Source organism: Prunus persica, chromosome G6 (genome assembly GCF_000346465.2).
Source record: "Prunus persica cultivar Lovell chromosome G6, Prunus_persica_NCBIv2, whole genome shotgun sequence".
Taxonomy (NCBI): Eukaryota; Viridiplantae; Streptophyta; class Magnoliopsida; order Rosales; family Rosaceae; genus Prunus; species Prunus persica.
Genome location: NC_034014.1, coordinates 1536630 through 1549283, shown reverse-complemented (window position 1 = coordinate 1549283; position 12654 = coordinate 1536630). Strand labels below are relative to the sequence as shown.

Below are 12654 nucleotides of genomic sequence, written 5' to 3'. Positions count from 1 at the left end.
TTGCAGCTAATGAAATGGCTCAAATAGCAACAGGGATACAAATGCCTGAAAACTGTGTACAAAGAATCATCAAGATAGGAAAGAAAAGCCTACCATCTGTCCTAATCAAAGGAATGGAAATAGATGTCAATACTGCCATAATGACTGAAGAAGATTGGAGGCTCCCTATAATCAATTATTTGCATTATCCAAACCTTTCCTATGAAAAAAGGATCAGAATCATAGCCTTAAACTACATCATGTGGAATGGAGATTTGGGAGAAACCCATGAAGGAATCTGTGGAGCTCATCAAGGTGGAGGAAGATGTGCTGGTTAATTAGAAGGTATGACTACTTTTGGCCATCCATGATGAAAGACTGCATTGAGTATTCCAAGGGATATGAGGCTTGTCAAAGGCATGGTCCAATCCAGCAGGCTCCTTCAGTTCCCATGAGTCTAGTGGTTAAGCCATGGCCATTCAGAGGATGGGCAAAGGATCTCATTGGTAAAATCTATCCAGCCAGTAGCAAACAACATTATGTTATCATTGTGGCTACAGACTATTTCACCAAGTAGGTGGAAGCCAAACCTATTAAATCGACTACATCTCAAGAGATCATCACCTTCATAGAATAGCAGATTATACAGAGGTTTGGTATTCCAGAGTCAATCACAACTGACAGGGGATCTTCTTTCATATCTGGAGAAATGCTAGATATTGCAGAAGCATTCAAGTTCAAACTACTTCACTCTACCCCTTATTATGCTCAAGCTAATGGATATGCAGAATCAAGTAACAAAGTGATCATCAACATTATCAGGAAAATGCTTGAGAAAAATTCAAAGCAGTGTCATGAGAAATTATCAGAAACTCTCTGGGCATATAGAACTTCAAAGAGAGAGGTGACTAGCATGACCCCATATGCTCTAACTTATGGTCATGATGCAATTCTGCCTATGAAAATAGCAGTGCAATCTCTTAGAATTGCTCAGCAACACAATTTGATTGGAGAAGACTACTCTCAAGCAATGCTGCTAGAACTAGAAGGTTTGGATGCCAGTAGAATTGATACCCTCAACAAACTCTTAGCAGGAAAAAAGGCTGTATCAAGGGCCTACAATAAAAGAGTTAAAAACAAAAGTTTTGAAGAAGGAGAAATAATCTGGAAAGTAGTTCTGCCCCTCAGAACACACATAGCTGGTTATGGAAAGTGGTCACCTACATCGGAAGGTCCTTTCATAATCCAGCGAGTCCTTAGACTGGGATAATACAGATTACAGGATCGAGATGGAGATATTTATGCTGCACCAATCAATGGCAAATGGCTGAAGAAATTCTACCTAACTATGTGGGATTCACAGGCTGTGCAAACCGATCCTGGAATAGAGGATGAACAAGATAGAATTGTTGTTCGAATTTTTGTTCAGAGTTATGCTTATAAGTGTTATCTTTAAGTCTGTTTTGTTCCCTGAATTCTTTTGTTCAGAGTTATGCTTTCACCAAATATAGTGAGGCCTCTACAATCTACAATGCTGGCCTAGAAGCTGCAACCATGTTCTGCACAAGAAAAGTGGCCTTGGTCTTAGTGCCCAGTCCAGCCCCAAACTTGTTTTGCTTCTCCCTCAGTCCAGCCAGCTGCGCTTGAATTTCTTCAATATGTTTCTCCAGCTTATCAGCAGCAGTCTTGGCCTCCTTGTAACCTACCACCATCTGATCCAGTTCTGCTTTTTGGTTTTGATAATCAGCCAGGTTGGCTTCATGCGTAGCCTTGCATCTTCATAACGAGTGTAGAGATTGAGCACATCTTTGCCGGGCCTAAGTTGAGCTCGAGGATAGGTCTGGGAGCCATGTTCTCCCTGTGCAACAGATCCAGATCCTTCATCAGCTGGTCAACGGCTTTTCTATTCTCATCCAAGTCCAGCTCGTTTGACTGCCATATTTTTACTTTGTCCACTGCCTCATCCATTGCCTTGGATTTAGCCTTGCCAGGAGTAGAGCTGAGTTTTTCTAGCTTGTCCAGCTAAGCATCCAGATCCATGGCTTCAAATTCTACTAGTTCTGGATCAACAAATGAGGCAGTGGCTGGTGAATTAGGAATAGAATGGATAGGCATCTGCAAAAGGATCTCAAGTTAGTTTCATGTAAAACTAAAATCAAAAGGAAGCTCAAGAACAAGCAAATACTCACAGCTATAATAGGAGGCTTAAGAGGACTGATCGCCACGGTCAAAACCCCAGCAGTTCTATCTTTTTCCACCTGAAAAAGACAAAGGTATTAGAAGCAAAATAGAACAGAACTGCAAAAAACCAGGCAGTCAAAAGCAAAACAAAAGTTACCTCAGGTTCAGGAATAGCAACAGGTTGTTTTGCCTCCCTTCAAGCTCTGGGGCAGCATCAGAATGATCTACCTCCACATCATCAAATAGGGCCAATTTTGAGCTTGTGGGTTCTGCCCTATGAGCTTTTTCTTGTTGTTTGGCCAAGGCAATGCTTTCTGCTATTACCTCAGCGGGAATCTCCTCCTACAGATGGACATGAGTCAGAAGTTAGAAGAAGAACATATGTAAAATAATCATGCGGCCTCTTCTTCAAACTCCTTTTCTTTCTCTTTTGTGGGAACGTCTTTTTCTTTTTCTTATTCCTTCTCTTGCTCCACAGCTTCAAAAGCTTCCCTCAGATCTTCATCAATTCCAGAAGTTTTGGTAAGAACAGCTGCAGGCTCTTCTGTCTCTTCAGATTCCACTGCAATCCTTTTCCTAAGTCTTTTCGACCTAGTAGGAGGAGGAGAAGGAGGACTTTCAGTTGTAAAAACAGAAGAAAAAAGGTTAGGAAAATAGGCAGAACAAAACGGAATAAAATCAAAAAGTTCAAGATATCAAAGTCTTACCAGAAACTTCGAGCTGGACAACACTGTCCTAAGCAGGAGCAGCTTCTTTTCTTTTCCTTCCAGCAGAAGGAGTGGCCTTAACAGCTGGTTGCTCTGCCAGGGACTCATGCTAATCTTCTTCATCTCCAAAGGGGAGCTCTAGATCCCCAGCAACTATAACAGAAGTAACTACACAGAAGAATGAAGAATTAGAACGCAATCCAGCAGAAGGAAGGGAGAAGGACAGAATTCAGAAACTTACCAATCACCTCCCCAGATTGAACAGCTTGTCCTCCAAGGTTGGTTGTCATGGAAGGATCTGCAGAAAATAGGCAGAACAGTTTAGGATTACCCGGAAAGAATGAGATAAATCACAAGCAGAACAGAAGTAAAAAGGGAGGGCCAAACTGGAGACTTTTCCTTTAATTACTTGGGCATTTATACCCTTCACAAGTTGCACAATAAACTTCTTGGCATCTGATTCTTCCAAGACAGTGCCAACATCCTAGGTATCAAACAACACCTTCACAGCAGTGTTTGCGTCCGTCAGGCCAGAAAACCTAGCCTTCCTCCAAGCATCAAAATTGGCATAACTGCAAGAATTAGGCTCCCATGATGGATAGAAAGCATCCACACCGTTGTTGATTTTATTAACTGAGCATCTGCAGTCCTTATGCACGTCTAGGTTGTCTGAGTCCCCCCAAGAGGTAGCCCGGTTGCAGCTTCTGTATTACTTAAGAGGAATTAGTTGAGGACAACCAAGTTGCCCAGCGCAGAAATTGGGGTGATACATTTCTGCCTCCAGATGATAGTTGGGAGGTTTGCCTCCACCAAAGGGCATGTCCCTGGGCAGCATTACACTCAGGAACTTCTTCCTGAAATCAATCCTGGCTTCTTCTTCTTCTGGCTTTTTCTCAAACAGTCTATACCCAGGCTGAAACCAAGGATAGGTCCCCCTGAGCACCATTTGCCACTGTGCAACAGATCTCTTGGTGCAGTGCCTAAAGAATATCAAGTATTCTTCAATAGAGCGCTTGGGCACTTCTGCTGACATCAACGAAAGAGCCATGACCTAGTCTTCAGGCAGAACGATGTCCGGAAACCTCAGTTCTGGGAAGTACACTTGCAACCAGATCTGGATCATCCAAAATGAGCCAGGAGCAGACGGATTCAGAGGACTCTCCAAGGTAGTAGTGCACAGATTCTTGACAGATTCGGAGGACTCTCCAAAATCTTGTTACATAGAGAAATAAATAAAAAAAAAGACCGTCCATGCTGTAAACAATTGTCATCAGAAGTCCAAAATTGCAGTCATCAGGAATAGCCACGAACACAGGCCAACCCTTAGATGGTGGCTGAGGCAAAATTACACAGTAGGATGTTTGTGCCTAAAAGAATTCACACGCCAGCCCATTTCTCACAAAAAGTCCAGGAACAGGAAAACAGAAGATCGGGCTTTTTTACGAAGTGATAGAAAAGTAAAAACAGAAAGTAAGTCAGCAAAATTGCGAAATAAATGGCAAAATTGACCACCAAGCAAATCTTTAAAAATCTAGAAGAAAGAATTGGATTAGGACCCATCTTTTAAAAATTTCACCATTTCTCTAAAAAAACCCAGCAACAAGTCAACAGTTTTTTTTTTTTTTTTTTTCTGGAAAGCCTATTCTCAAGAAAACCCACGTGGCTACCTGACTTCGAAAAAGTTAAAAATCTCAACCATGACAGAGGAGCTGACAGAGAATTAATGAATGCAGGTCTTACAAGAGGACTTCTCCATTTTTGCAGCCAAAGGAAGAAGATCAAAATCCATTTTCATATATATAAAGGGACTCTGCACCAAAGCAAGTGGCCTTTCCAAGAGATAAGCAGACTACGATTTCAAGGGATAAGTAGGGAGAAAGGAAGTTGTTCAAAACAGGAAAAGCAAACTGACCATCACGGCAAATTGAGTTTTCTCTTTACAAGGAACAAACAGAGAATAATGAGAGTTGGTTTTCTTTCAAGAAAAGCAGGGAAGTGATTGCTTCAGAACTGATTGTTGACGGTTTATTTGCCAGAATAGATAACTTCCCTTTTTGACATTTAAAAATAAAAAGATCTTGTTTTTTAGAAAATCTGCCGCCCATTTTAAAAGACAGCAAAAAAAATTCAATCAAAACAAAAACTCAAAATGATCACTTGATCTCAAAAACCTTCAAAACACTGAAGCAACCAAAAGCTCATTGAGCCACAAGAAACAAGTCAGCTATAATCCAGAATCTCTAACTTCAGTTCAGTTTCAGAGAAATAGTCATTCAAAGCGAGATTTCTCTCGTTACAAATTTGGTTCAGCATAAACCAAATCAAGGAGAGTTCGGATTTTTACTAATATGAAAACCTCAACAAATTTATGGAGAGCCCTGAAGTAATCATCCAATCCAGCCACTTCTGCCCCTTCCAGACTGAAGAGGTTCCAATTTTGCCCATTCAAAGCGCCTTCCAGGGCTTGAAATAGATTAAAGCTCTGCCAAACTCAAACTTTGGTATTGATTTACAGCTGAAACTTGACAGTTGAAGGTGTTGATAGTCCAATCTAGCACAAACACATCCAATCCAGCCTGGATCAAAAGTAGCTATCCAGGCAGAAATTAAAGTCCAAAGCTCTTTTTGTCATTTTAAAGTTGGTCTTCCCTTTTGAGCTTTGTAATAGGCAGTTCTGCCTGAAAACAGTTCACTTTCTTATCATTTATTCTGGCCAGAACTACTAGTTTTGTACTGTGAAAAATTGTGAAGTCCTCACCAGTCTGAGGCAAGCAAAGAACTTACATGGGAGATATTCCTCACCCAAATTCACAATCGCCAGTTTAGAAATTAGTAACTTGTGGCTCAAGTTATCTATTTTTAAGAAGTATGCTATAGCAGTGGCACGCTCGCACACAAAAGAAAGTTGACTTGTTGACCAATCAACGGTTTTCGAGACAATGGAAAACTTTACCCTACCATCACAGGAACAAATATAAAACAGGTGAACACAGGAATAGTATCATTTACTTTCTCTTCTAACGTATTTAAAGAGTCTACTGAGCATATATTGTTCCTTTGTCCCTAGGCCCAAGCAGCTTGGTTTGGTTCACCTCTAAACCATAAAGTGGTGTCCAAAGATTTACCACAATTGGGAACTGGCTGTCTAGTTTGATGGTTATGCTCAGTGTGGTGAAGAAGGATAGAGAGTGGGCTTTGTCTCTTATGAGCTTTTTGCTTTGGGAAAGGCCTGGTGGATTTTTATTTATTTTTTTGTTTTGTTTGATAAATGGATGGTATTGTGCAGGATTAAAAAAAGTCTCTCATTGTGGCAGATCACAATGGCTGGATTTCTTTTGGAAAAATAAATTATCATCTCGTTTATAAAGAAAGATAAAGTTTATGTGGCGTAAGGAGTATTGTATTGAAATTAATATATATATATATAAGCTAAAGTCTATGTATAATTTGTACACATGAAATTAATCATACAAGCAACATTAGTTTTCTTTTGAAGAAAAGTATTGTGCTGATAGCCGACTTGACGTTTTCTTAAATAAGCACCTGATCGAGCATTTTCTTTTGAATTTTTAACAGATTTATAAAGAATTTATACACTAGTATTTTGTTCTAAGTTCAAAAGACAAACTAGATGCCATAAGTAGCAAATATTTCAGTCAAGGCTCAACATTTATTTATTTTAGTTTTTATTTTTATTTATAACGTTTTTATTTAGAAAAAATTACATATATAATTTAGTCGTAAAGGGCACTGATTACAAGGACTAATACAAACACATGAAGGATACATCAACAACATCTAGACAATAAGATATCCCTCCAACCATATCCACAACCGGCCAAAGCACCTCGACCGCATAAAGTCAACAAACTTGGATAAACGAGGCACATAAACTGACAGGACCCGATCGAAATTCTGCTTTGGAATCCGAACCAGACCCTGTGCGTGTCCGACACCTGGCGAATGTCGGACACAAATGACCTATTTGCCCTTCTATACAAAACACGAGAAAAATAACAAGGTTGACTTCTACCGAAAAACCGGCAGAGTTTCCCTTGTATCTGGCTCAATACCAAAACATTTTCACCTGTCAAAACAAGTATATATATACAACCAACTGCCAGCATACATATATATACACATGCCAAGAGTTCAAAGCTCAGTCTAGGGCAAAACATCAGAGCGATTACTAAGAATTTACAAAAGAGTGAATCTTTTTACAAAACAAAATCCTACATCAGAAGAAAGGCGCGGAAGATGGGAAGTAGCCCGGTGGTGGATTCCTGTGCACGTCTGCTGCCTGGGGGCGCAAAACAACAAAAAGGGTGAGTGGACCCAAAAAACAGAGTTTAGAAAATACCATATGAACATACTAACCCCACTGTAAAAACGGTTATATAAACTAGCTTATTTTCTTTATGTCTGAAATCAATGCATGTAGATAATTATATATATTTGAAAACAGTTTAAACTATCACCTAGGTGTACCCTTACTTCCGTCAAATCCTTATTTCCGTCAATTCCTTGCATCACCATGGGTGACACATACTCGCAGGTCTCAGTGACACGAAGTCAGTCCGAGCCGCAACTCGCAGGATTCAGGGAACCGTAGTCCACCTTTATCCGCATTACTCGCTCCACACGAGTTCGAACTCGTGGGGCAACTGTCAAGCATGCTGACTAAACCGAAGGCACGAAATATAAACCGAAGGCAACATTTAATAACTGGGTACAAGGTGAGTTAAGAAAATATAAAGTTTCTGTAACCTTTAAAATTCTGCTGCCATTTATCTGATAATGAACAAGAATATCTGTTCCTATATTCTTTAAAGGAAATGTCACTCGGCAGCATGCAACATAAAATATTTAACAGAATAAAACAGCTGATAACTGAAATTGAACTGCTTAAATTCATTTATTAAAACAAAGAGTCCACTCACTGGTAGTCTGAGCTCGCTGGACCTCTTGAAGGTCCCTCCTGCGGGTCAACTGGTGCCCGGGTGCCTGATTCAATGACTATAATATTCTATTAATACAAGATAGTATTAAATTAAAAACCCTATCCCCGGCTCCTAAAAGTACGTGAGTCAATTTAAAGTGATCCCTATGCCCATAACAGCTTTCCTTCCACGTGGGGTAGTTTAGCGGTATCTTGGGACTCAAAAAGCGCTAAAGTCCAAAAAGTCAATCCGGAACCCCACGGGTACAATATGATCCGGATGCCGCTAGAATGTCCAATATATTTAGGACACATGTCCTGAGGGTATTGGTGTCAATCGGACGGTCGGATTAATCACGATCGTGTAATCGCATAATTTCTAAACCCTAGCCCTAGGGTTCGCGATTTCGGAGTATCCGGGACTCCGATTCACAATCCGTCGAATCCTACACGTTTCTAAAATTATCTAGAATAACATATCTACCATTGATTACGATCCAACGGCTCAACAGTATTGAACCCGATAATCGCACAATATGAAAAATCCATTCGAGGCTCAAACGGTATCCAAATTGAGATCCGCGAATTCCTATGCGCTCGTGACGACCTAAGGATCGCATCAGAACACAGTGTCACGGCACCACACTCACCCACGCGCCGGCAGCGATGGGTGTCCAAAGCGATTACACAACGCCGGAAAATCTCAAAACCAAGGCTCCAAACTCCTATCCTAGGTATAACACCATATTTGGAACCACTTTTGTTCTTGGACCAACCACAAAAACTGACCGGAAGTGGCCGAACACGAAGGCCGAAAACCGGCCGAATTTTAATTCACAAACTGGGCAATCTACGGCTAAAATTGATGAAAACCTATCCAACCATCAGCTAGAGCACGAAAAATAGGTGAGAATCCATACCTTACTCGAAAGATTTGGAGGAGAATTGAAGGAGAACGAAGGGTTCGAAGTTTAGCCCGAAAACCGTTGGTTTTCTCCTTTTTCGGGCCAACTCCGGTCGGCTAGTGGGCGGAGAACGGTCGGGTCGTGACGGCGAGGGCGAGGCGGTCCCGTTTGTACCGGCGTTGTAGGTCGGGATGGCCTGTGGTGGTGGCTGGGCTGATCGGAAGGGGAAGGGGCGACGGACTTCGCGCGCGGGAGAGAGAGAGAGGAGAGAGAAACTGATGGGGAAGAGAGAGAGAGAAACAGGTTTTATAAAATCTGATTTTCCAATTTACCATTTTGCCCCTCGTGATATTTTAATCGTATTTTCTTCGTTAAAACTCCGATTCAAGCTTACTTCGTGTCTATGAACTCGTGTCAGCGTGCTCTACGCAACGACGTATGTGGACTTGTCAAATTCCTTTTCGGTCAAAAAGTCAACTTTGGGTTCATAATTTAGTCAAAGAGCAAAATTGTCTTTCCGCATAATAAATTACTAATTATATATGCATTTTAGGTTTGGGTCATTACATAAACAATATAGAGTAAAATTAAAACTAAACCCTCACAAGGAAAGACAACTAACTCGTAATGAGTTGTTGCAACTTATTCCGACTCAGAAAAAGTCAAACAAAAAGTTAAAACACGAAAAACAGCTCGTACAACCACTATGGAAGAGCCATTGTACTTTATCCATCCTTGGGATTCAAATTTGATACACAAATTTGGTAGCCCTACCATTATTGTTCCCACATCTTCGGATTTTCTTCTTACTAATTGAGGATCTCTTGAGAAAACTTTTGAACCAGTGCATCGAGAGTTTTGAGTGTCTTTCCAGTCCATTGTCATAGTCAATATAGTTGATACCAAATCGAACAGTATATCCTTCGCTCCATTCAAAGTTGTCTAGCAAAGACCATGCAAAGTATCCCTGCACATTAGCACCCTCCCTAAAAACACCCAAAAAAGAAGAAGAACATAATTGGTTCAATATAGTGATTAAATAACCGAAATGTAAGAAGGCCAAAACATATATAGCCTTAATTAATTTGTTGACAAAAACTTACTTCATTGCTTCTTGGAGGTAACAAAGGTGGTGATAGTAGTAGTCAATTCTATTAGCATCATTAAGGGCTTGCTCGAGTGATAATTTGGGATTATTGAACTCATCCATGCCTACAATATAATGCAGTATCAAATGCATACAATTTGTTTAACCAAAGAAAAAATGTACATTTAGTTTTAAGTTTAGAGTTTACAACACTTCACTTTATTTTACACCATTATACATAATGTGAAACATTGATGATGCGATTAATTAATGCTTAAAAATATTAACTACCATTCTCACACCATTATACATATATGTGAAACATTGATGATGCAATTAATTAATGCTTAAAAATATTAATTACCATTCTCAGTAATGTACATAATTGGATCATTATACTTTTCCTTTGTGTAGAGTACAAGATCGTAAAGTCCTTTTGGGTAAACATATAACCAGTCTGAAGCAGCCCGCAATCCCATTTGAAGATCAGTGGGACTTTTAGCACTTTATGTGTATATGGAAAACAAAATATATGCATATATAGCTATTAATTCTCAAAATTCCAATAACTTAAGCTAATAATTTATTGCGTACCCGTGGACCAATGGGGACCTCATTAAGATCAGCTGCTACAACATAAATGAATATGAATATTAGGATCTAATTATTAGGAGAACTACATTAATTGCTTGAAATTTTCAGTTTGCACTCACTTGTAACATTAACATGAACATCTGTTAGGTAGCTTGGAGGTGTAGGTACAGAATAATCCTTAGGATAAGCGCTTGCATATCTAGCAGAGTAGTAGTTTATTCCAATATAGTCATATGACCCATTCAATGAATTAGATTGTTTTTCCGTGAAATTTGGTAACCGTGCACCAAGAATAGATCGCATGATCTGCGGGTAGTCACCTCTTGTCAATGGGTCCATAAACCTATATATGAAAATGCCAAACGTGAACTTATAACATAATATAAAGTACCACGGGCTACCTAACTGAATTTATAATTCAAAAATAAAGCATTTAAATGAGTTGATATATAAATTAATAATACACTTACCATCCATACATAAAATCCAAAGCTTGAAATGCAGCGTCTTTATCTTGTTGTGACTCCGAAGCGGGCTCAAACAAATGTGATACAACAGTTATTCCTATGACACCATTTTGACATGCCTGCTCCAGAATGATAAGTAATTGTTTTTTTTTTCTTTTCATTTAGAGCCAAAAGAATGTATATATTATTGCAACTATTGTTTATCTCAATATAAAAAGTATTCCCACTTATATTGTTACATAATACTAGTTACTCGTTGGACCTCAATGTTCTGAAAGATAAAAAAAAAAAAAAAAAAAAAGACTAATGAAAGTACTTGATATTTTTCCCTGTACAATTTTACAGCAGCTGCACGAGCAATGAGTAGATTGTGTGTCACTAAATATGGTTCAGTACCCGAATCTCCACCAAGGCATTTTGGGTTATACCAATCAGAGCATCGTCCTGGAGCATGGATCCCGATTGTGTAACCATGGTTACTAATGGTATGTGGTTCATTAAGTGTGGTCCAATGCTTTACTTGATCACCAAATTCCTTATAACAAAGGTTTGCGTATGCTTTAAAGTCATCGCTGCGTGTACACATTTAAAAATGTATTTATTGTATATAATAATATTTGTATAATTAAGTGATCAATATTATACAAAGGATGGAATTTGTCCACTTACACAATACGAGGGCTTAACAAACCACCATATTCGTCTACTAATGCTTTGGGAACATCCCAATGAAAGAGTGTCACTAATGGCTCTATACCTATATATAGCATGACCAGTAAAAGAAAATTAGAAGTTTGATTAAACAACTGCAGGTACTGTTGTTATATTAGGAGGATTTTATGAGATTAGGAGCTGTATCACCATTGCGTAGGAGTTCATTGGTGAGATTATTGTAGTATTCGATTCCCTTCTTGTTAATTCCACCACTTAGTTTTCCATCTAATAATAATTAAAACAAAACAAGAAAAATATAAGCCAATACCTATCATGAAATAGGAATTAAATTGAATAAAAGATGTTAAACATTAAAGCGATTGGTCGCAATAATATATGTGGATGCGGATGATCAACTTACTTGGTAACAATCTGGACCATGAGATAGAGAACCTATAAGCATCCAACCCCATATCCTTCATAATTGCCACATCTTCCTATAATGACACAAAATATGTACATAATTATAAAAATAAAAAAAAGAAGCTAAAAATTAAGGATATCATCCTTAATGTCGTGTGTTCAAATTCAAATATAGAAGGTCTACATAATACAATTATGTGATTTTCAAACCTTATAACGGTGATATTGATCAATAGCAACATCTCCATTGCTACCATCAGTTATCTTTTCTGCAATTAATCAAATGTAATTTTAGTTATAAATAAAGATACAAAGTAATTTAGCTATCTAGATATTTAAATAGGGGAATGCTCGCAACCTTCACCCTAACCATCTTGGTTGGAACTTCTCACTTCTTCTCTTGTGTATTATTCCTCTTAATTACATTTTTGAATGATACATTAATACATTAAAACATTTGAGTTTTATTTTCCATGATTACCCTTATTCAATTTTTTACAACTTTCTAACTATCTTCTTTGATCTAGAGGAGTTGTCAGATCTTTGCTGGGTAAGGTCATAGTTTCTGCGCAGTTCCCATTGAGCACTTTGTAAGTGAAGAATAACTAATTTCCATGAAGCATTGGCTTGTTTATTATAGCTTTTGAAATGAAGTAACTGATCATCAATTTAGTCACCTAAAAAAAATAGAAAATAGAAGATTTGTTAACTAATTGAT

General features: G+C 38.6%; 2 protein-coding genes across 2 annotated transcripts; one reads left to right on the top strand and one right to left on the bottom strand.

Moving 5' to 3' along the window:
• Positions 347 to 1249, top strand: LOC109950019. The gene is made up of 2 exons (XM_020567490.1): positions 347 to 485; positions 645 to 1249. The coding sequence occupies exons 1-2, from the start codon at positions 347 to 349 to the stop codon at positions 1247 to 1249; spliced, it is 744 nt and encodes a 247-aa protein (XP_020423079.1).
• On the bottom strand, positions 9390 to 12212 carry LOC18773553 (beta-glucosidase 12; the record flags this gene model as incomplete). Its single annotated transcript, XM_020566318.1, has 11 exons — positions 9390 to 9697; positions 9815 to 9923; positions 10163 to 10265; positions 10393 to 10427; positions 10512 to 10735; positions 10863 to 10978; positions 11176 to 11431; positions 11529 to 11616; positions 11721 to 11798; positions 11935 to 12010; positions 12147 to 12212. Coding segments are annotated over 11 exons (1395 nt in total), but the record flags the coding sequence as incomplete, so codon positions are not given.